Source organism: Pyrus communis, chromosome 17 (assembly GCF_041283825.1).
Source record: "Pyrus communis isolate YQ-2024b chromosome 17, ASM4128382v1, whole genome shotgun sequence".
Lineage (NCBI taxonomy): Eukaryota > Viridiplantae > Streptophyta > Magnoliopsida > Rosales > Rosaceae > Pyrus > Pyrus communis.
This window is the reverse complement of record NC_142581.1, coordinates 25,285,969-25,310,137: the sequence shown is the minus strand read 5'-3', so window position 1 is coordinate 25,310,137 and position 24,169 is coordinate 25,285,969. Positions and strand designations below refer to the sequence as shown.

The 24,169-nt window shown below is 40.3% G+C and overlaps 1 protein-coding gene, 1 long non-coding RNA gene, 3 other non-coding genes and 1 pseudogene across 8 annotated transcripts; 2 read left to right on the top strand and 4 right to left on the bottom strand.

Moving 5' to 3' along the window:
* Positions 1–731: 731 nt before the first annotated feature.
* On the bottom strand, positions 732–5,598 carry LOC137708074 (tetraspanin-19). 2 transcript variants are annotated; one of them, XR_011064756.2, is made up of 7 exons: positions 5,185–5,583; positions 3,869–3,968; positions 2,675–2,755; positions 2,461–2,565; positions 1,683–1,871; positions 1,114–1,289; positions 732–950 (listed from the first exon to the last, which is right to left on the bottom strand). XR_011064756.2 is itself a non-coding variant. In XM_068447059.2 (6 exons), exons 1-6 carry the CDS (start codon positions 5,358–5,360, stop codon positions 1,278–1,280), a joined length of 663 nt encoding a protein of 220 aa, XP_068303160.2. In that variant the 5' UTR covers positions 5,361–5,598; the 3' UTR covers positions 985–1,277. The 2 variants fall into 2 exon arrangements, 1 of the variants encoding a protein (XP_068303160.2); XM_068447059.2 differs by lacking the exon at positions 732–950 and having other exon boundaries at positions 985–1,289; positions 5,185–5,598.
* Positions 5,599–5,667: 69 nt separating this feature from the next.
* TRNAV-UAC (transfer RNA valine (anticodon UAC)) lies at positions 5,668–5,740 on the top strand. Its single transcript has one exon. It is a non-coding gene; the product is annotated as a tRNA-Val (tRNA).
* A 315-nt stretch (positions 5,741–6,055) lies between these two features.
* On the bottom strand, positions 6,056–10,728 carry LOC137708495 (pentatricopeptide repeat-containing protein At4g21300 pseudogene; annotated as a pseudogene). Of its 2 annotated transcripts, XR_015958706.1 has the most exons (3): positions 10,573–10,728; positions 6,204–9,936; positions 6,056–6,152 (listed from the first exon to the last, which is right to left on the bottom strand). The product of XR_015958706.1 is annotated as a pentatricopeptide repeat-containing protein At4g21300 pseudogene, transcript variant X2 (transcript). The 2 variants fall into 2 exon arrangements; XR_015958705.1 differs by having other exon boundaries at positions 6,056–9,936.
* Positions 10,729–10,793: 65 nt separating this feature from the next.
* Positions 10,794–10,875, bottom strand: TRNAS-GCU (transfer RNA serine (anticodon GCU)). Its single transcript has one exon. It is a non-coding gene; the product is annotated as a tRNA-Ser (tRNA).
* A 263-nt stretch (positions 10,876–11,138) lies between these two features.
* Positions 11,139–11,961, top strand: LOC137707799 (uncharacterized). Its single transcript, XR_015958704.1, has 2 exons — positions 11,139–11,181; positions 11,631–11,961. It is a non-coding gene; the product is annotated as an uncharacterized LOC137707799 (long non-coding RNA).
* Positions 11,962–21,856: 9,895 nt separating this feature from the next.
* Positions 21,857–21,938, bottom strand: TRNAS-GCU (transfer RNA serine (anticodon GCU)). The gene has a single exon. It is a non-coding gene; the product is annotated as a tRNA-Ser (tRNA).
* Between the last annotated feature and the right edge of the window lie 2,231 nt (positions 21,939–24,169).

Genomic DNA, 24,169 nt, shown 5'->3' with positions numbered 1-24,169 from the left:
TAGCTAGGGTTTAAGTGAAGTTGAATTACTTAGTTCATCAGTTGTCGGCACATGCCTTTTTATAAAAGCAAACAGAAAGATTTCAACAGCAACAATTATTCAACCCAGTCACTGGGTACATTAGGAGGGTAACATGCATGGTATGATGAGGAAGTTGAAAATTACGTGTTTTCAGTGGATGGATCATGGATCAAAACAGGAAGAATGTTGGAATTATACTTTTGAGCAAATAAATTATGAACACAATTATTCAACCCAGTCAGATCGAATACGTACACTACTACAAATTTTAACATACATGACGCAGTTTATGGGTCATGTTAAAAGTTTAATTGGACGGAATCTTAACATACATGACACAATTATTCAACCCAGTCAGATCAAATAATTTTGAGCAAAATACTAACTTGCCCTTGAATTTGACATAATAGCGGACAGAATCTTATGACAAGGGGTTAATTGGCTTATTTCAAATAGTTCAGGAGGTTAATTTACCAAAAAAAATAGTACAAAAGGTCAATTTTCAACTGGAGTAATAATTGAGGAGGTCAAACGACAATTTACCCAAAAAAAAATTTGGTATCATGGAAGGTTGTATAAAAAGTCGTATAAATTGTGCCTTCTAAATTCTAGAGAGCATATGTTGCCGACATTTGAATCTATCATGATGTAAGAACACAAACTACACTCTAATGTTTCAGCAAGTTGCTCAAGATCTAATATCCACACCATTCATAATCTTGATTATCTTAAAATTAAACAAAATTAAGAGGTCTTCCATTCATCTATAATATTAATAATGATGCTTCCCACAGAGCAATGCAAATTGATAAATTAAGTAACGAGCAGAGAAGTCATGCATAGGAAGTTGCAAATCCAACTGCCAAAACCCCCCATGTTCCTGTAAGAAACTGAAAAGAACCAACTTCTAATCCTGAAATTGGGGACGTCTGCACATGGAACATGCAAAAGTTAACAACATGATTGAACGGAGATTCCAGATAAATCGATATATTATGCATCGTTTAACAATCTATACAGAAACGCAACGATGAACTGTCAATTTCATGAGGTTCAGCATTCAGGTATACAGTGAGAGTTTAAAGTATGTACGTGACTAATTCCACCCTCTTCATCTGCTCGAGTTTATGAAACCTTCAATGCTCAATTGGTCAATCGACATCAGATGACTCATTTTTCCGATCCAGTTCCTCCACTCTTATTGTGTCTCCACACTACCATCCATCCACAAGTAGAAGCCCAGCTGAGCAATCAATTTACCTGTTTGTCTGATTTAGAAAGGTAAAAAACAGAAAGAATCAATAACAAAAATTCATGCAATTGCGGCGACAACCCAACTTAGCAGCAAAAATCCTATTACGGTTCTCAATATATAATATTTTTAATACATATGTATACACGTCCATCTGTCTCAGCTGTCCTACAGAATCTGAATGACTCATGAAAGAATCAGACAGAGGATCCTTTTCTTTTTTATAAATACTCCAGTGAAAAGAAGTAACAAAGATTATGGCACAAGAATTAGAACAAGACAGAAGAAAACGTAATAACAGAGTTTTATAAATTATGAGAAACGAAATATAGATCTTTGATTTAAAAAAGTAAATAAATAATGCCGCAGATATATAACATGGCCCATTCAAAAAATCTAACATTCCTACCTTGTCATTGATCCTTATGTTCCATGAATCACTTTTGGAACCATATACAGGGTCACCAACGACATAAGGAGGTGGAAGAACAGCATTGTTTAGGAGTGTAACCCTCTCAGGAATATACTCATCATCACTATCATAATACGGATGTGGCCCAAGAGCTTTGAGTATCATTGCCAATAACAAAGACAGCCCCTGCAAAGTAAGGCAACGAACGTTCAACAGAAAGAGGACAGAGAAAAGATTAGGAATGGCCGTGATCTGCAAACCAGATAGCCCTTAGCAGTGCACAAGTTGTTACAACATTCCTAATTTTATCACTCTTCTCTAAATTCTTCTTTACTTTGTTGTATTAATAATCTAATAGTCATTCATATTAACAAAATATATGCAACAAAATCAGGAGTTTGACATGAGCGAGTGAGAAAGCAAAGAAGAATATAGAGGCACTTGCAACTCAAAATCAATTTTGGAACTAGTTAACTAGATTAATATCAACAGTCCCCAAAAAGAAAATGTGAGGAGTGGTGCCCCCTGGGCCCATGTTTTCTCTGCCACTGGAGACATGGGTTGAAGTTCCAGGGAAATTGGGGTCATTTACCCTGAAATATATTTAAAACACTCGCCTGATTCTGCAGCTTCTACTAGTTCTAGTAAGACAAATTAAGTGAGACTCATTGAACATTTAACTTTTATTTCCTCACAAGATGTTAAAAAAAAGTTACAAAAAAGCATGCACAAACATGCAGTACACAAAGACAGAGAGAGAGTGAGAGAGACAGACCTGTACACAAACTATTGACAAGCCAATCCATTTGCAGATATCAAAGTTCGACCTTACAAATTCTTTGAATTGATCAAATCTCCCAGTTGGATCATCTGGAAAGTCCTGGCCACAAGTCAAAAAACTATCAGCATTATAACCAAATTGCTAATATGCTTCTCTGTAAGTCATTAACCCATTAACCAAAAATAACTACACTGTACTCAATATATACCTCTTCCCAGTCACGGTTTAAAAATATGTCAGCAGTCACTCCGGCTTCAAGCATGAAGAGTAAGAATATAAACACCATGTACTGTATGCAATTAAGGTAAAAAACAGACATTTTTGTCATATATATTTAAAGATAACAGAAGTTAAAAAAAAAAAAAAAAAAAAAAAAAAAAAAAAACAGTGAAGCCCCATTGAACTGTACTCATTTCTACAAATGTTTTATGAATAATCAATATCTAAAACAAAACGAATCTAAATGATCTGAAAAGATATGGCAAATATGGAGTTGACAATCTAGTTTAAAATCCATTAACTTCCATAGAAAGACAAGTCCATATGCTATGATGATAAATAGCACTTACTATATAATCTACCCACTACGATGAAACTACTGGACAAATATGCCTTCTGAAATTAAAGTTATATCTATCTAGCTTTAAAGCAATATTTATCTAACGTAGATTAATTTTACCCTACTAACTCTCTTCATAGAAGTAGAACTGTAGCAGATATTTCAGGTGTTCAAAATTGTAGGTTGAAAAGAATTATCAAGCATGTAAGTTTTGTCAAAAAACGATGCAGCACATAAGCCTCCCCATTTAGAGCACATGATCACATTAACAGAATATTAGGAATCTAATAATGACATTTATAATGAGACGTGAACAAATTGTAAGGGAAGAAAGAAATGATCCTGTTGCAAGCCTAATAAATATAATTAAAAGTTAATTTGACAGAGAAAGAAAACACAGAAATACACAACTATATTCATAGAACAAAAACGTAAAAGTATCAAGCTGCAAAAGGATGAAGAGAAATAAATTCTTTGATCTTATAAATTGTGTTCTTTTGAGTCAGATAAGCCCATTTTAGCCCATTGTAGTGCTTTCTTAGAAGCACCTAGTTGATGCTTCCTGAGGCACTTCCAAGTGTATTTACAAGAAGCACAAAAAATTTGAAAAATAAAAACTACAAAAACTATATATATCTAACAACGGTGCTGTCAGAAAAATCGCAGAGTGGAAAAATCACTTCCAGTTGAAGCACTCAGAAACAGACCCTTATGCTGTTTAAGGGCTGTTAGAGTTGCTTAATTTAAGGTTGAGTAAGAAGAAGGCAATTTGGTGGGGGAATGTGACGTTATTGACTCCAAATAATTGAAAAGCTAATAAAGATATATGAAACAAAAGGATACCAAATAAAGGCAACAACCATTTGCAGTGTCAGCGGCGATATGACCTGAGCATGTGATCACAAGCAGAGTGATCCCAATGCCAAGAAAAGTGTATATGAACCTGCAATTCATGCCAAAAAAAAAAACATAAAAGACGTTTTAAATCAGCACTGAGAAAAAGATTGTATATTTACCTAAAAATAAATAAACAATGCTGAGGACAAGACCAAATTTACTTCATCCAAAAAGTCAAAAACCAAGACTTAAAACCCAATTCGCACCAAAATCAACTGCTACAAATGATTAAATGACTAAGGAAGAACTAAATTTATTAAAAAAGCACTTCATGCTGAGGTAAACACTTGTCATGGTTCAAAGGAGAATACCTAAAGCTAGCGTTTCTTACTATTGCCCTGTAGTATGCTAGGGAGAGGTGGAAAACATTGACAATTTGTTTCTTCATTGGCCAAATACATTGGAGTTGGAGTAGAGATTGTCGAGGAGAGAAAATTTACGTTGGCTTGGTCCATAGCAAATGTGAGGAAGCAAAGTTTAAGGTTTTTCGGGTGTCAAAAAGGGACAAGTTCACTTGAGGTGAGTGCGATGACAGTTTTCAGCAGAAGGGAGTTTTGCAGAACAATGTTTGTTTTTAGTCTGATTAGTGTGGATTCTGATCATCTTTGTTATACTTCAGATTTGAATGTCAGTTATCTCCTAGTCCTCTTCAATGCATAAACCTCCCACTGCCCAAGCGCTAACTAGTAAGTAACTTAATATGGCACTATTTGAGCCCTCTCCATAACATTTTTCCATGACCGTTCATTTTCTAGATCTACATTCAAATATCATCCTTACAAAAATTCGTCCAAATCAGAAAGATTTTCAATATCTAATCGTGACAGAGAAAAATTGACAGACAAAGTGATTTCCTTTAATCTTTCCATTTTTTTCCCTCTCCTTTTTGCTCTCTATAAATCGAAAAGCAAAGTAAAAAGGCTCATAAGAATTTTATACAAAAGAAACAAAAAGGCAGGTTTCAGTCAAAAAGGCTCATAAGAATTTTATACAGAAGAAACAATAAGGCAGGTTTCAGTCAAAAAGGGGAAATGACCCACCATAGCAATTGATGGCAACCTCCTAAACAAGCAATTAACTTTTCAAACAAACACCAAGTCTAAGAAAATGAGAAAAGGAAATCAATACACAATTCAACAGCATGGAAAGCTTAAAGTCTGGATTCCCTTGCATTTCCCACATTTTCTCAGGAAACAAACAGTCCCTAAATGAGAAAATCCAGAGAAGGGAAAGAAAAACCAAGATTAGATAGATTTACAAACCAAGGTGTAGGATGTTGGTGAGAGTGGTCGAGTGGTGGGGGGAAGTGAGGCATGTTCCTCTGCCACGCGCTAATCAACCACAACGAGTACATAATCATGGCCAGCCCTACCATCCCAATCATACAATTCACCAACTTGAGCATTGATTGGACGCAGCTCCTCGCCACCCCTCCCATCCTGTCCGTCTGTCTCCGCCCGCTGACCCACAACCCAATTCACCAAAATTACAAAAATTTGGTGGGAACCCAACGAAATTGAAGATCGGAAGCTACGCCAAAAGGAGGATGATCGGAAATTCGACGTCGACCTTCGTTTCTATCAGTTTTGATGATTTTAAGGTTTCCGGATTTTTTGTCTTTCGTGTTGGACGGATTGGGTGTTACCGTGTTACAGTTGGATACACGCTGGGCTTCCACGAAATTTGTGGGTTTTGCTTTTAAGTTAATGATGTATTTAAGATAATATTAGCAACTTTCATCAAGAGGTGCTGTGGTGTAGTGGTTATCACGTCAGTTTTACACACTGAAGGTCCCCAGTTCGATCCTGGGCAGCATCATTTTTTTATAATGACTTTTTCTGTTTAAACACCAATCAAGTTACACTCCTCAAAAGCACTTGAAGTGGTGCTTCTTCCAGAAAAAAATATTTTTTTACAGAATTTAGTTGCATTTTTATTAAGAATTGGTTTCAAAAACATTTTCACTAAAAGCTCTTTCAGTCATTTTAAAAGCACATCCAAACGAGTTCTATATGTCTTTTTCATGTCTCCTTGATATTTTTTTCGACATGTGTTTCTTAACTTAACCATTTTTATGACCTTTTCTGTTTATTAAACAAGTTCACTCCTCACTTGGATATTATGAAGAGATCATTGATGACGAAATCGAAATAACATTGGAAAAAGATAAGAAACCAGCCAAACATAGGACCGCCGGGCCCCAATGAAACAATCCCAAAAAAAAGGTTAACTAAAGCTTTGGATAGACTGAATATGTGACAGAAAATAAGGCAGTTTGAACCTCTTCCAAATCTTTGGTCAAGTGCATGACCATTGCCCAGTACTGCAACAACTATTAGGACTGAACAAACCCATTTCGAAAATGACCGAGTTAGTCCCTGTGCCGTAATGGAAGAGCTGTGTACACCCCATGAGACTGATTGCAACAAGGTTGTGACGCCCTCATGAGGACCGAATTGCTGTAACCGCCTGGCATTGTGAAACCGGCTGCAAATGTCACCGTGGCAACTAGTGTGGCCACCACTAATAACGTATTTACCCTGTTCCTACGGATTTCCTCGTTAGGTAACTGAAAAAGAATGGAACCCAACGGACCAGAACTCTGATCCTTCCTTTGGTTGTAAATTGTAATAGCCATAATCATCCGTAATTTTATAACAATAGATAGCACAAAAACTTACCCCCTGCTGTGATGCAACAATTCCCAAACTGCTTTCAGCAACGTCAAGAGCTGTCATGACCCTACAGTTTAAGAGCTTCATGTTGGTCCTTATATGCCAACCTCTGAAAGATGGTACATTGTTGCCAAATGCAAAGGAGTATTTCCACCGTTGTCTTTTTGGTTTATCAACCTTTGTATGATGGAACAAACATAATACATCTGGCCAAGCTGGAACATTTGTATCAACGAAGAAAAATGGGTATATGTTATGTGAGCAAACTGACCACAACATAAGAAAAATGCTTAGGATTGGAAACCAGTCCAGATGAAAACCCACCTTCATACCTTCATAGCTGAAAATACCCTCCAAATAAGTGGCAAAAGGTTCCAAAACCACATTGGTTTAATTATCTTCAAAGTCGGAAACACAATCAAGAGGGGACCCCTTAGGTAGTTTTTCAGATTTCTAATTTGAGAGTTGAACCCCTTTTTCCTTCCTTCTCCTCTGGGGAGGTAAGTTTAAATGTTACCAATCCAACTACCGAATGAGTGTAGTGAACTTCTATTTTCTTTCCGTCTATAGATTAAATCCCCAATGTCTGTGGATGTGTTGGAAGGTAAGGTCTAGGATTATAACCCTCTTTTCTTAGTTCTAAAAGAAGACTGTTGAGCAATGAATATATCTGAGCAGACTGGGGGTGACTCCCATCTGCCGCAACAAACATATGAGTGTTGTTGTTTACCTCAATCCAACTGTAACCAGGAACCTTTTGAACTTCTCTGTTTTTCATGAGCGTTCGAACCTTCAGCACGCTCCCCCATTTTCCAGCATCAGCAAGTATATTTGAGAGGAGTATATAATAGCCAGAATTTTGCGGTGCCAATTCAAAAAGATATCTTGATACCTCTTCTGCAAGCTCAACATTGCCATGGAGCCGACAGGCTCCAAGCATTGTTCCCCAGACACCCGAATCTGGGGAGAATGGCATGCTCTTTATTGTTTCAAATGCTTCACGTAAATGTCCAGCACGCCCTAATAGATCTACCATGCAAGCATAATGCTCCAACCTAGCTGGGATCCTATATTCCTCAATCATACAACGGAAGTAGAGAATTCCATCATCAACTGCGCCTGCATGGCCACAAGCAGATAATATACCAAGAAAGGTGACATGATCAGGCAAGATCCCTTTACTCAACATTTCATGAAACAGAACAAGAGATTCCTTAAGGCGACCATGATTCCCATAAGCAGAAATGATGCTGTTCCAGGAAACTTCGTTCTTCTCTTCCATCATGTCAAACACACGGCAAGCAAGATCTAAGTTTCCACATTTGGCATACATGTCTATCAGTGCACTCTCAGCAAATAGATCGGAACTAAATGCACTTCTAATCATGAAACTATGGATCTCTTTCCCATAATGAAGTGCTGGTAAGTTTGCACAAGCAGAAAGCGCAGCTGAAATGCTAACACAGTCATACTTGGCACCTTCCGTCCCCATTTGACGAAATAGATCTATCGCCTCTTCCGGTTTGCCATTCTGGGAATAGCTTGTTATCATCGAGTTCCAACAAACAGCATCCCTTTCAGACAGTCTTTGAAAAACTCGATGAGCAAGATCGAGCCTTCCAGATTTTGCATACATGTCTGTAAGGGCACTACCCACATAACACCTTGCATCAAGCCCATGCTTAAGGATGTTTCCATGCAATTCTTTTCCAAATTTCAGAGCAGCCAGACCAGCACAAGCTGGCAGAACACTTGCCAGTGTTAGAGAATTCGGTCTCATTTTCTCTTTAAGTAACCTTCTAAAAATTTCCAATGCATCACAATTCATCCCATTGAGAACAAACCCTGAAATCATAGCTGTGCAGATGACAACATCCGTTCTGGTGCTTTTGCTGAAAATTTTACGTGCCATGTCCACATTCCTGCACTTGAAGTATACATCAATAAGTGCACATTGCAAAAACACATCCAAAGGCACGCAGTACCTTACAATGTAACCGTGAATTTCCTTACCTAGCTTGAGGCTACCTAGTTCAGCAACCGAAGGTAAAAAACTTGCAAATGTGATTGAATCAGGTTTGACACTTGTAGATATCATGTCCTGAAACAAACGTGAAGCCTCAAGCATAAACCCACTTTGTATATAACCAGATATCATTCCATTCCATGTCACTAAATCAGTGCGAGGCATCATATCAAACAACTTGCGGGCATCAGAGAAGCATTGGCATTTAGAATACATTGCTAACAATGTATTAGCTACTGGAGAATCCGACTCCAACCCACATGCTACAACAAGCCCATGGAGTTGAGTACCAAAACCAACCATAGCTTCTGAAGCACAAAGAGACAAAATGCAAGCGAACGTCACTGCATTTGGCTTAACTTCACTACTTCTCATTTCCAAGAACATTCTAACAGAATTATTTAACTCTCCATTTTTAACATAACCATGAAGCATAACATTCCATAAAACACAATCTTTGACAGGCATTTTCACAAACAAGCTCCACGCGTCCTGAATACAACCATTGTCCACATACAGTCGAATCAAAGAGCTGCCCAAAAATATATCAACTCCATAACCCATAAACTGGATAGTATCATAGACAGCTTTGCCCAATCTTACATTATTCACACCACCACAAGCTTTAATTACACTCAGAAAAGTGTACTTGTCAGGTGAAACTCCAGAACTCAGCATCTTAAAGTAAAACAGCAAGGCATAATCAAAGTAACCCATCATAGTAAACCCTCTAATCATCGAGTTCCAAGGCAAAGTATATTTCAAATCAAGCTGATAAAACATGTTCTTGGCGTCCATAATGCTCCCACAGAGAAAATACAAACCCAGGATCTTTGTACCGACGAGGCTGTTTTTGACTAGTCCGCTGCAAATAACATGTGCATGAACTTGTCTACCTTGTTGGATAAGAGACTGATCACTGCAAGCTTGCAAGATAGAAGCAAAGTGGCTTGCCAATGCCCCTTCCAAATTAAGGGAGTTTTTGTAGTTTGTATGTATGGACTTGGACCACTGTGGTGTAATGTGTATGAAACGTTTATAGACGGGACATATAATTCTATTGTACATCTCTTCTGCGTTGTAAGAATCATATTTGTTCAGAGAGTCTCCGACATATCTTTTTTTTTTTTTTTTTTTTTTTTTACTTTTGCTTCCTGCTTATTGTTCTATATATTTGAAGACTAGGTGGTTGAAAGATACAGAAGAAGCACGAACACACACAGTCCACCTTCATCCGATTAATTTGATGTGTCCAAGCTGCCTTCCTAGTCCCCAGGCACACCAAAAATCCAACTCATTATTGTTGCAAGTTCCTATGTAATGTCAGTAGAAACACGTAAAAATTTGCACAATCGTGGCATAATATTCACCTATCACGCTATCACTATTCGTTACCTATTACCCTAAACCCTAAACCCTCTATCTCCTTATTCATCTTTTCTTTGTTCCTCGCATTTCCCTTCATTTCTAACCCAAAAGTGAAAACTAGAAACTAAAATCGAAACAGTTATCAAACGGGCCCTTAAGTTTTTTCTTTTCCAAGCCAAAAACTCTTAAAGAAATTTCTGCAGTTTTGTTGTTTCTTTGAAATTTCCCAAGCTTATGGAACCTTTTAAAACAATACGACCTGCCCACACTGTGTCTGAGAGGATCTTGGATACAGACCTCCCCGAAGATAAATTTTAACATGACCAACAAATTTGTCGATGTCTTGGATAATAAACAATCCTGGACTATTCATAACCAAAATTCATAAACATACATGAAAATTAAAAATTAAAAAATAATAATAAAACGGAAGTGCACTCAAATGTAGAAGAGCAGCCAAATCATAATTACCAAACCCTTAACTAAAATCTAATACGAATCCTAACCCCAAACTAAAACCCTCTGATAAAATCGTAAATTTGAGAATAAATGAGAAAGTGAAGGAAGAGGATAAGACATGCCTGGGTCAGTCCAAGTGAGAGAGCTGTGAGGCTTACAGGAAGGAAGGAGATGGTTCCCGGGAACTCGAGAAATTTCGGAGGCGAACTACATCGACTGGAAAAAAAAGGCTGTCTCACTTACACGAATCTATCAAGAAACTCAAAGAGAAACAGAACACAAAAAAAAAAAAAAAAAAAAAAAAAAAAGGGGGTCATATAATTGAGGGAAAAATAAAAAGAAACGACGCCTGAGAGATTCGAACTCTCGCGGGGAAACCCCATGTACTTAGCAGGCACACGCCTTAACCACTCGGCCAAAGCGTCGTGTGATAAGTGCCTCTGCATTTTATCTATAAAATTGCAAGTACTTATCGTTATCCAGCAGTAGCAGTCGCACCACCGTAAATAAATATCCATTGGTTTTGGAGGACATGTTTCCAATCCCCTAGCTTCCTTCCTATCCCCCCATAATTCTCTCTGTTGCACCACTTTCAAGTCCACCACTTTATCATGCAGCTCCCAACATTGTTTCAAATGCTTTTGTGATGAAACTGAAAGCACCCATGAAGCTTCTTCCCATGCATTGTTTTCTTAACTTCCTTCTTCGCTGATAGAGGCGTTGGGCCCAAGGTTAGCATAATTTTCTGGTGTTCTTATTATACTTAATAACCGAAGGTAATCTGCACAAAAACAAACTGACCAAAATGGACCAAAGGCAATCAGAAACCTGGATGCATATATTTTGTTGCATGGCCTGATGACTTGGTTTGCTGCTGACATGATTCTGCAGCTGACACTCTAGCGCTACTTAGTGATTCGTAAACACATATTTCAGATAACGAGATGGCAGGATTTCAGCATTTTTATGTTGGTTGATGTTAGGTAGCGGCGAATGATATCATAGAAATAGGATCTCAAAACTGCATCACACAAGTCTAATACGTTTCCGTTGTCAAATTCTTCTCAAATTCTTATTACATCCCATTCATTTTTCTCGAAACGAAAAGATCAGCAGTTTAACAATGTTCTGGAAATGCTGTTCTCTTTCAAGTAACTTATTTTACACCGTGTCGTTGCAGGATATAAACAACCCTGCACTGAAGGAAATCTTGTCAATTAAGCAGCAACATCTCACAAGCTGCTTGTGTCCTCGTATACTGCATTGTCACTCCCGTGCTGGAAGAAACTGTAAATTTGGTCCGCTACGAAATGGCAGTCTGCGGTTTTGAAAAGCTCGGCTATTTTTAGTGCAGCTCACTCATCTGGTGAGAATTTCTTACAGTTGTTCATCATTGGATGTGTACTTGGATGTTCTTATTCTTGGACCGGAAACTTGAGCTCTTACTCGATTTTGTAACCACTTTAAGTAACTCACACTATATTTGAACCTCTCAGTTTCAATAACATAAACATACTGGCTCCAACAAGTGAACAAAATAACTACATTTCTATTCTAATTTTGACTGATGCTAATATTATCTGTCAAGTTGGTGCATAAATATTGCTATTTTATGATAAAATGAGGAGATGCAGACTTAAGCTTAAAGTACGATCAATAGAAAAATTACAACGTCATCTCCTTGTTCTCTCTCTTCCATTCCCTGAATCAGAAACGTCAGGACCAAGGGTTTGATGTACTAAATTTCATATCTCATTTGTGTCTCTTTTTTAGTTTTTTGACACGTATCCTTCAAATTAACACAAAAATTGACATTGTTAGTGACACACCCCGACCGAGATCAGGAAGTGCTGGCCGTCACACGAAGGTGACGTAGCCATGTGCGCGTGCGGAAGCTATTAAGATAGTAATATAAAAGTACAAATAATTAAAAACTAACTAGCATACAAAGTACTAGTGTATGTGAGACACAATTCAGAGCAAGTCTACAACAGTCGAAAAGGAAAAGATACGACATATGTACACCCGAAGGTGACCCTACAATGGTGAATGTCTGTCAGAAATGCCGGGACGCCCTCTGGGATAAACCACCGAACTTGCTAGACCACTAGAACCTGGAGGGGCGCAAAAACAAAAGCGTGAGTGGGCAAAAACAAAGCTCTTTGAAAACTCTTTAACAAAATACATTCTAACCCCTCGCCGTAAAACCTGTATACTTCCCAGAAAATGAACATATATACGTATGTATAGGTATGCCAATCATGCTCCACCATATGCCATTCATGGTTGAGAATATGCCACAACAGAATCTCATAATCAAGTATAAATGCTCAATCGTAATTCACATCAATAACATATAATCTGGCAGCCGGGAGTCACCTAACGTGACATGTACCACTGCATATAGAGCTCCAATCTCAACTCAACATCTGAATCTGCACACGAGTCGGAACCACCTAACGTGGTCTGTACGACAGGCTGGTGTAATATATATATATATATATATATGTATGCTCTAGTGCTACGATCACGTGAAGCTGGGCGATAAATCGCGGGTCACCTACAAGTCGGAACCACCTAATGTGGTCTGTACGACAAGCTTGCACCTAACTTGGATCCAAGGCGAGCATGCGGTGCGGGTGAACATACACGTGAAGGCTATGCCCCTCACTCTGGGCGGGAGCACTAACACCGGGGGTGCAGATTATGAGCTCTCTAAGCATCTCAAACTACTATTGCATACAAACATGAATACCACTTACCTGGCACTTACCTGTGCGTCCACAGCACCAATACATATATATAAATGCATGCCGCTACTAATGCATGTGATGATGCATAAGTAATAATAATAAAATGTATGGCATAAAACAATTACTCTTTTTAATCTATTTCTGGGAATTAATATGTATATAGGTATATACGGAAAACAAAAGCCCACTCACTGATAATTAGAAGGGTCGTAGCCCCCCTGCCTCGAGTGTGTACGCTCGTCCTCGGAATACGAATCACCTATACGCGAAAAAGCTACGAAAACGTTAATTTAAAAGCACATAACCAACTTCTCGTAATAACTTCTCATACATTACTCAAATTGGACAATTGAATATACCAACGTGCTCTACACAACCTCAGGATCACACCCATATTTTTAGAATAATTTTTGGACCACGCACGCGCCCCCACGCGCCGTCCTAGGCACGGACCCACGCGCCCCCACGCGCGGCCACGTGCCATGCACACTGACGGCGTCAACTGACGCCGTCAGGAATATTCCGTTAAACTGACGGAATATTCCGTTAACCTTAACTGACGCCGTCAACTGCCGTTAGGAATATTCCGTTAAACTTAACGGAATATTCCCCTTCCTTCTCCGGCGCCGGAAAACTGGGAAAAATTCAAACTTAGTTTTCTCCTTCGTTTTTCAACCATTTTTCATGATTCAAACGCCAAAATGAAGCTTAGGACTAGTAGAATCACGATAGACTAGTTTCAAGGGCTAAAAATTGCTAGATCATACCTGTCCACAACTTCAAAAGTCGGCCAACTTTGAACAGGACGATCCCGACGTCCACTTCCGTCCAACGATACACTCCGAGGTTCCTTGGGACCTCACAAACACAACTACGAGCTTCAAAATTCCAAAAACAAGCTAGTTTAAGGGTTGCATGAACAGTACATAATTCGGCCATTGTCGAAACGACGTGAAAACGTTAGAATTCTTACCTGAATTTGGTATGGTTGTGCTCCTCACAACCTCACGAGTTCAATGGTGTAATTGGTTTCTTGATTGGTGAAGGTTTGAATATGTTTGTGTGTAGTCCGTATGGTTGCAGAAGGAAGAAGAAGAGAGGAACTCGGGGAGAGAGAGAGAGAGAGAGAGACAGAGTGACAGAAAGTGAGGGAATGAGGGAGGGAATCCCGGGAGAAAAAGAGAGAGTATGAGTGTGTGTGGTCCTACTACACCACACAACACAAAACTACACGTAAGTTTAACGAACTAGGGGGTAAAATTGTAATTTCACACGTACGTTAAAATGAAATTTGGGACGGGATGTTACAACCTACCCTCCTTAATAGAATTTCGTCCCGAAATTCAAAACAACCTCATATAACCCCTAGTGATCGAAAAACAATCTAGGATACAAATCCCTCATTCGTTTTTCTGTCTCCCAAGTAGCTTCTTCAACCGAGTGATTCCTCCACAAGACTTTCACCAAATTCACCGTCTTGTTCCTCAGAACCTTTTCTTTCCAATCTAAGATCGTTAACGGTTCCTCGTCATACGTCAAATCTGGATTTATCTCTAACGGTTGAGGAGGTATCACATGCAATGGATCAGCAACGTAATGTCGGAGCATAGACACGTGAAAAACGTTATGCACTTTAGCCAACTCCGGAGGCAACTCTAATCTGTAAGCTACCTCACCAACTCTTTCTGTGACTATGTACGGTCCGATGTACCTGGGACTCAACTTCCCTTTCTTTCCAAACCGCACAACACCTCTTCACGGTGAAAGCTTTAGAAATACCCAATCTCCGACCTCATACACTCTGTCCGTAGCATGTCGATCTGCTAAACTTTTCTGTCTGTCCTGAGCTGCTTTCAGGTTAGACCTAATTACCTGAACATTTTGAGTAGTCTCCTCGACAATCTCCGGACCCACTAAGATTCTTTCGCCAACCTCTGACCAACATAACGGAGTGCGACAAGATCTACCATACAAAGCTTCAAATGGCGCCATGCCAATGCTCGAATGGAAACTGTTGTTGTAAGCAAATTCCATCAAATCTAACCGCTGGTGCCAAGCATCACTGAACTGTAACACCGATGCTCGCAGCATATCTTCCAAGGTCTGAATAGTTCTCTCGGACTGTCCGTCCGTCTGTGGATGATATGCCGTACTGTAAAGTAGTCTCGTACCCAAAGCTTCTTGAAAAGCTACCCAAAACTTCGATGTGAATCGTGGATCACGATCCGAGACAATACTTACAGGGACACCATGGTACTTCACAACCTTTGAGATAAACAACTCTGCTAACCGGCTCAAAGAGTATTTCTCTATCACTGGAATGAAATGTGCCGACTTAGTGAGCCGATCAACGATCACCCAAATGCCATCAAAGCCATTATGTGTACGCGGCAACTTGTACACAAAATCCATAGTGATATTTTCCCATTTCCACTCTGGAACGGGAAGCGGCTGCAACAATCCAAATGGCTTCTTTCTTTCTGCTTTAACCTGCTGACAAACAGCACAATTGCTCACATACTCGGTTATCTCCCTTTTCATACCTGGCCAATAGTAAAATGGTCGAATGGTATGATACATTTTGGTTGCTCCTGGGTGCATGGCGTAAGCCGAGATATGTGCTTCATCGAGAATTTCCTTCTTCAACTCCACATTACTAGGCACGAACATTCTACCCTCTAACATCAACATGCCATCAGAATCACGAACTCTGAGATCTCGCCTCCTTCCTTGATCTCGAGCTCGAATTAGTTCTTGAATCTGTTCATCAGCTACTTGAGCTTCAAGCACCCGATCAACCAAGATTGGCCTAACTTGAAAATTAGCAAGTAATGCCACTTCTCGATCTTCTGCTTCTAACCTTACTCCCGTAGCACGCAAGTCCACCAAAAGAGGAATACGACTAGCGTACAACGCATTAATACGGCCCTGTGACTTCCTGCTAAGTGCATCGGCTACTACGTTCGCACGACCAGGGTGATAATCAATCGTGCAATCGTAATCGCTGAGCAACTCCAACCACCTCCGTTGACGAAGATTAAGTTCCTTCTGGGTGAAGAGATACTGAAGACTCTTGTGATCTGTGAAGATCCTACACTTCTCTCCGTAAAGGTAATGTCTCCACAACTTCAACGCAAAGATAATAGCAGCCAACTCCAAATCATGTGTAGGGTAATTCATCTATGGGTTTTCAACTGCCGCGAAGCATAAGCAATCACCCTACCATGCTGCATCAATACACATCCCAGACCATTCAAGGAAGCATCGCTATAAACCTCGAAATCACCACTATCGTCCTGGAGTGCCAAAACCGGTGCATGAGTAAGACAATGCTTTAATTGCTGGAAACTCTGCTCACACTTATCATTCCACTCAAACTTAACGTCTTTCCTTGTTAACCTCGTCAGTGGCAAGGCAATCACCGAAAAATCCTTAACGAATCTCCGATAATATCCCGCCAAACCAATGAAACTTCTCACCTCAGTGACGGTTCGTGGTTGCTCCCAACTCTCCACAGCTGCAACCTTCTGAGGATCAACCAGAATACCTTGAGCAGAAATGATGTGCCCCAAAAATGCGACTTGATCTAACCAGAACTGGCACTTGCTAAACTTAGCATACAATTGGTGTTCTCTCAACCTCTTCAACACCAAAGTAAGATGTCGAACATGCTCCGCTTTGGATTTAGAATACACCAGAATATCGTCAATGAAGACAATGACAAATCTACTCAGGTAAGGCTGGAATACCCGGTTCATTAAATCCATAAAAGCTGCTGGTGCATTCGTCAACCCAAATGGCATAACCAGAAACTCGTAATGACCGTAACGAGTCCTGAACGCCGTCTTAGGAACATCATCCCTACTAATCTTCAGCTGATAGTACCCAGACCTCAAGTCTATCTTAGAAAATACACAAGCACCTCTCAGCTGATCAAACAAATCGTCGATACGAGGCAATGGATAACGGTTTTTAATCGTCACCCGATTCAATTGTCTGTAGTCGATACATAGCCTCAAAGTCCCATCTTTCTTCATCACAAACAACACTGGAGCGCCCCAAGGTGAAGTACTAGGCTGAATAAATCCCTTATCCACTAATTCCTGTAACTGCACTTTCAATTCCCTTAACTCAGCGGGAGCCATATGATAAGGAGTTAAAGAAATAGGATTAGTACTTGGAAGCAACTCAACATTGAACTCCACATCTCGATCTGGGGGTAAACCAGGTAAATCCTCAGGAAAAACATCAGGGAAGTGTCTAACCACTCTCACATCCTCAATTCTGCTAGGAACGGTCTCCTCTAGTACCACATGAGCTAGATACCCCTGACAACCTTTAGACAACAACTTCTTTGCTCGCAAAGCCGAAATAACGCCGTGTCTTACCCCACTCCGCTCACCCACAAAAGTAACCTCAGGTAATCCAGGACGGTGAAACGTAACTACTTTCCCGTAACAATCAATGTTGGCACGATAGAAGTGCAACCAATCTGTGCCCAAAATCACATCAAAATCGACAATATCTAATGGGATAAGATCAGCGGGCATAACAACACCCTCTACTATCACTGGACATCCTGGGTACATACAATCTACAACACATCTCTCTCCTCTAGGCATAGCGAATTCTAAATCGTACCCTAGAGGTGTGGGGCGAGGTTGCGTTACTTGAGCAAATGTATGAGAAATAACGAAATGTGTAGCTCCACAATCAATTAAGACTCTAGCAAAATAACCAAGAATGTTTAACGTACCCATTATCAAGTCCGGGTTGTTCTGAGCATCCTGCAGGGAAATATTGTGAATACGCCCCTGGCCCTGCTGTCGTCCGCCGCGACCTCTGCTCGCTTGAACACCGCGACCTGGAGCTCCACGCCCCTGACTGGGCTGACCCAACTGTCTCGAAGACCCTGCACTACTAGTGGCAATCTCACCCTGTTGATACTGTCCTCCTTGGTACCACTGAGAACCACCCGTTGGAGCTGGAGGATACGGCATGTAGTTGCTGGGATACGGGGGATAACCACCTTGTGAATACGGGTCCTGGGGGTACTGATACGGTCCCGGAGCATAGGGAACAGCATCACCCTGATAGTGATAGGCACCACCTCTACCTGCTTGACCATAATTACTCGGACCTTGGATTTGCCGAATCGGTGCAGGTGGCGGCATAAAGGTCTGCTGCGGCTTCTGCTGCTGACCCTGGGGACAATTCACAGCTATATGTCCCATCTGTCCACACTTGAAACAACCACCGCTGCCATGTCTGCAATCGCCGAAATGTCGGTTATTACACCTACGGCAAAATGGAACTCGGTTTCGACCACCATCACCTTGTCTCTGGCCTCGAGCACCTCCATAAAACCTACCTCCACGTCCCTGTCCTGAGGCACTGAAACCACCACTAGACGAACTCGAACTGGCACCACCCCTTTTGAAATTTTGAGTCTGGCGAGGCCCAAGCGACACTTGACTTTTCCCTTTGTCATCTTTCTTTTCATCACTGTCACTCGACATATTCTCTGAGTCCTCTATCCTCAACAGTATCTCATAGAACTCCTGGTAGGACTCACAGTGAGTAGTAGTCGCCATAGAACGCCATATTTTCCTAGTGCCTAAGCGAAAACGACGAAGCATCTCCGCCGGATTACCAGCGACATCAGGATAGTAACGAGACAAATCAGTGAACTTACGATAATACTCGTTAGCCGTCATCTTTCGCTGTTTCAACTCAGTGAATTCCTGTTTCTTACGGTCAATATACTCAGGGGGTACAAATCTCCTCTGAAACACATCCTTAAAAACATTCCAATCGGTCCTCTGAACTGGAGTCAACCTACGAAGTTCTTGCTCCCACCAAGCTGCAGACTCCATCTCCAGAAACCATGAGGTTGTCTCGACCCACCTTTCCATAGGAAGGTTCCCCTGGTTATGCAACACACGGAAAGTCTTCTCTATGTGTTCCAACCAACGTTCTGCGCCTTCGTGACCCTCACTACCTTTAAACTTATCCAACTTCAGGTTATACATAGTCTCCAGAGGAGTCCTCTGGGGAGGGCGCATCACTGTTTGAAGGGCTGTAGCAATCACTTCCCCCAACTGAGTAAGATCGGGGAAACTAGGCTCATCTGAGCGACGTGGTTCCCGACGAGGCGGCATGATTCTGACAGAAGACACCAACTATTAGAATACTCACAAAGACACAGGACTGCCAAACCTAGGCTCTGATACCAAGCTGACACACCCCGACCGAGATCAGGAAGTGCTGGCCGTCACACGAAGGTGACGTAGCCATGTGCGCGTGCGGAAGCTATTAAGATAGTAATATAAAAGTACAAATAATTAAAAACTAACTAGCATACAAAGTACTAGTGTATGTGAGACACAATTCAGAGCAAGTCTACAACAGTCGAAAAGGAAAAGATACGACATATGTACACCCGAAGGTGACCCTACAATGGTGAATGTCTGTCAGAAATGCCGGGACGCCCTCTGGGATAAACCACCGAACTTGCTAGACCACTAGAACCTGGAGGGGCGCAAAAACAAAAGCGTGAGTGGGCAAAAACAAAGCTCTTTGAAAACTCTTTAACAAAATACATTCTAACCCCTCGCCGTAAAACTTGTATACATCCCAGAAAATGAACATATATACGTATGTATAGGTATGCCAATCATGCTCCACCATATGCCATTCATGCTTGAGAATATGCCACAACAGAATCTCATAATCAAGTATAAATGCTCAATCGTAATTCACATCAATAACATATAATCTGGCAGCCGGGAGTCACCTAACGTGACATGTACCGCTGCATATAGAGCTCCAATCTCAACTCAACATCTGAATCTGCACACGAGTCGGAACCACCTAACGTGGTCTGTACGACAGGCTGGTGTAATATATATATATATGTATGCTCTAGTGCTACGATCACGTGAAGCTGGGCGATAAATCGCGGGTCACCTACAAGTCGGAACCACCTAATGTGGTCTGTACGACAGGCTTGCACCTAACTTGGATCCAAGGCGAGCATGCGGTGCGGGTGAACATACACGTGAAGGCTATGCCCCTCACTCTGGGCGGGAGCACTAACACCGGGGGTGCAGATTATGAGCTCTCTAAGCATCTCAAACTACTATTGCATACAAACATGAATACCACTTACCTGGCACTTACCTGTGCGTCCACAGCACCAATACATATATATAAATGCATGCCGCTACTAATGCATGTGATGATGCATAAGTAATAATAATAAAATGTATGGCATAAAACAATTACTCTTTTTAATCTATTTCTGGGAATTAATATGTATATAGGTATATACGGAAAACAAAAGCCCACTCACTGATAATTAGAAGGGTCGTAGCCCCCCTGCCTCGAGTGTGTACGCTCGTTCTCGGAATACGAATCACCTATACGCGAAAAAGCTACGAAAACGTTAATTTAAAAGCACATAACCAACTTCTCGTAATAACTTCTCATACATTGCTCAAATTGGACAATTGAATATACCAACGTGCTCTACACAACCTCAGGATCACACCCATATTTTTAGAATAATTTTTGGACCACGCACGCGCCCCCACGCGCCGTCCTAGGCACGGACCCACGCGCCCCCACGCGCGGCCACGTGCCATGCACACTGACGGCGTCAACTGACGCCGTCAGGAATATTCCGTTAAACTGACGGAATATTCCGTTAACCTTAACTGACGCCGTCAACTGCCGTTAGGAATATTCCGTTAAACTTAACGGAATATTCCCCTTCCTTCTCCGGCGCCGGAAAACTGGGAAAAATTCAAACTTAGTTTTCTCCTTCGTTTTTCAACCATTTTTCATGATTCAAACGCCAAAATGAAGCTTAGGACTAGTAGAATCACGATAGACTAGTTTCAAGGGCTAAAAATTGCTAAATCATACCTGTCCACAACTTCAAAAGTCGGCCAACTTTGAACAGGACGATCCCGACGTCCACTTCCGTCCAACGATACACTCCGAGGTTCCTTGGGACCTCACAAACACAACTACGAGCTTCAAAATTCCAAAAACAAGCTAGTTTAAGGGTTGCATGAACAGTACATAATTCGGCCATTGTCGAAACGACGTGAAAACGTTAGAATTCTTACCTGAATTTGGTATGGTTGTGCTCCTCACAACCTCACGAGTTCAATGGTGTAATTGGTTTCTTGATTGGTGAAGGTTTGAATATGTTTGTGTGTAGTCCGTATGGTTGCAGAAGGAAGAAGAAGAGAGGAACTCGGGGAGAGAGAGAGAGAGACAGAGACAGAGTGACAGAAAGTGAGGGAATGAGGGAGGGAATCCCGGGAGAAAAAGAGAGAGTATGAGTGTGTGTGGTCCTACTACACCACACAACACAAAACTACACGTAAGTTTAACGAACTAGGGGGTGAAATTGTAATTTCACACGTACGTTAAAATGAAATTTGGGACGGGATGTTACAGTTAGTTTGTTAAATTATCATAAAATTAATTAGAAAATTAAATATAAACAAAAAAACATTAACAGCTACCCTGGCCTTGCAGTTTGCAGCCACCAACCCCAACCTCCCTCACTATTCGTGTCAGCAGCAATTGCTCGCCAAATTCTCGAAAATAGTTATAATTGAGGGGAAATAAAAAGAAACGACGCCTGAGAGATTCGAACTCTCGCGGGGAAACCCCATGTACTTAGCAGGCACACGCCTTAACCACTCGGCCAAAGCGTCTTTTGACAAACCCTTTACCCGTTTTAAATAATAAAGCCATAAAATATTCGTTAGCCATTTGTACTCATTCTTTTAAGTTTGCACAAAATTATCAATATTTCCATCGAAATATTCAAAAATCAAGGACCGATACGAAAAGGGATGGGTGAAATGAAAACTTCACTCTATATCGGCGAGATATGGGAAAATCAATGAATATCGACTATATTTGCCATATTTACTAAATAAATTTTGTCGCAACTCATTACAAATTTCAAACGTTTGAACTTTTTTGAGAAAATTTTCTCTAATTTTGACTAAATCTTTCCGTCGAAATCAACCGTTATTGATACATCCATCGATATTTCTTTAAATTTGCATATGGATATTTTTACTTTTATTGATATTTTAAACACTATTTATGACTGGAATAACAGAATGATAGAATATTATTGGCAACTGGCATTCTTTAATTTGAAGCTGTTATGATGAAGTTTGAATGGGGCCATGGACCATGGTGATTTCAACAAGTCACAATTATGTTCTGTAACAGAAATATGAGATTTGAAGGAATCATCATATTCTTCGTTTCTCTATTTGCCAACCTCTTCCCCTTGTATATGGATAAAGGTCACAAAGTCATCTCCCCACTAACATCCACGTAATAGAAATTACGCCACAACAATTTTTGCACTCCTTTTTTTTTCTTTTGTGCTGTCGGCATTCTAAACTGAAAATTGTTACAACAAATTTAAACCATTCCAACTGGGCTGGAAGAGAGTCAATCAGTGATTGGTGCGTCCTTTGCTTCCAAAGTCTTCGTCCTTGCCAATTTTGCACTTCTCTTCCGTGTACGACTTTTCACTGGTTTCATTGCTGATGACTTCTTCGAATGAAGGAGGAAGTTAGTGGGAAAGAACCAGAGCAAATCAGTCATAGGTCAATCCATCCAGGAAGGCCCTAGATTTGTATCATGATTAGTGCTTGCACATGTATACTTGCTTTCCAACATGACCTAAAGATAAGGTTCTTTGCTAATGTACTTTATTTATTGTATAACATTAGACCTTTTGTTAAAGTTATGCCTTGATAAGATTGGTTTACGGTGTAAGATTAAATTGTCTCTCTCTTTCCTATTTCATTTTCCAACTTCACCAAATGTGAAATGTATTTTTCATGCCTTAGGAAAAGTCATGGAAAATTATTCCCATAAACTCCTTTTTGCGTATCAATTGCATCATAAAGAGAAAAGAAAAAAATTTGAACTCGAAACGTAAAAAATTAAAAAGAAAGAAATCTAACAACTGTAACCCACCACCAGATTCACCCACCACCTTCATTTGGTTCTACTCAATGTAGCACTAAGTATTTAACTTGTAACAATTTTTATTTTCTCAAAGTTGGAACATGTGTCACATCCCGGCCCGGGCGGGACCACTTCTCGGGCCCGCTCCACCACCGTAGCACGATATTGTCCGCTTTGGGCCCCGACCACGTCCTCACGGTTTTGTTTTTTAGGAACTCACACGAGAACTTCCCGATGGGTCACCCACGAGAACTTCCCGATGGGTCACCCATCCTGGGAATGCTCTCGCGCACTACTCGCTTAACTTCGGAGTTCTCATGGAACCCGAAGCCAGTGAGCTCCCAAAAGGCCTCGTGCTAGGTAAGGATGAGAATATACATTTAAGGATCACCCCCTAGGCGATGTGGGATGTTACAACATGCCCACGTTTAATTATTTTTACTAATTAATAAAATACTCATTGTTAATTAAAATCTTATAAAATTATCAGTTTAACCCTTTAATTAAAACAGACAATGAATAAGAAACATGGGACCAAATATGATTTCACACAACCAAATTTTGCTATTTTTTTTTTTTCAAAACCTCACATACATGTGATGTTAAAATACCCCCAATATTTATTATTAAAAATTAAAAAAAAAAAAAACCTCTCACTCCCCCATGCTCTTTCTCTCTCTCCCTCTCTCCTTCTCATTTTCTAAAAAAATATGTTCATATACACAAAGTGGGTAGGCAAATGCTAATTTTTAATTAAGAAAAATTAATTTAGATTAAATGTAATTTATTTTTATTTTTTGTGGGTCGTGGCCTACAACTTCATCAAATTATTTTGAATTGAACACCATACTGTAGCAATGATTTGAAACTTAAGAGTCACTCCATACCCACCGCTTCATGTCGACTAAAACTCCAAATAAATTACAAACGGTTGTGGTCCCATATA

Excerpts from the sequence above, each read along its gene's own strand:
- LOC137708074 (XM_068447059.2), bottom strand. The coding sequence starts at position 5,360 with ATGGGAGGGGTGGCGAGGAGCTGCGTCCAATCAATGCTCAAGTTGGTG. Across the intron at positions 3,969-5,184 it reads CACCAACATCCTACACCTTG|GTTCATATACACTTTTCTTG; the intron begins GTTTGTAAATCT and ends CATGAATTGCAG. Across the intron at positions 2,566-2,674 it reads TAAACCGTGACTGGGAAGAG|GACTTTCCAGATGATCCAAC; the intron begins GTATATATTGAG and ends ACTTGTGGCCAG.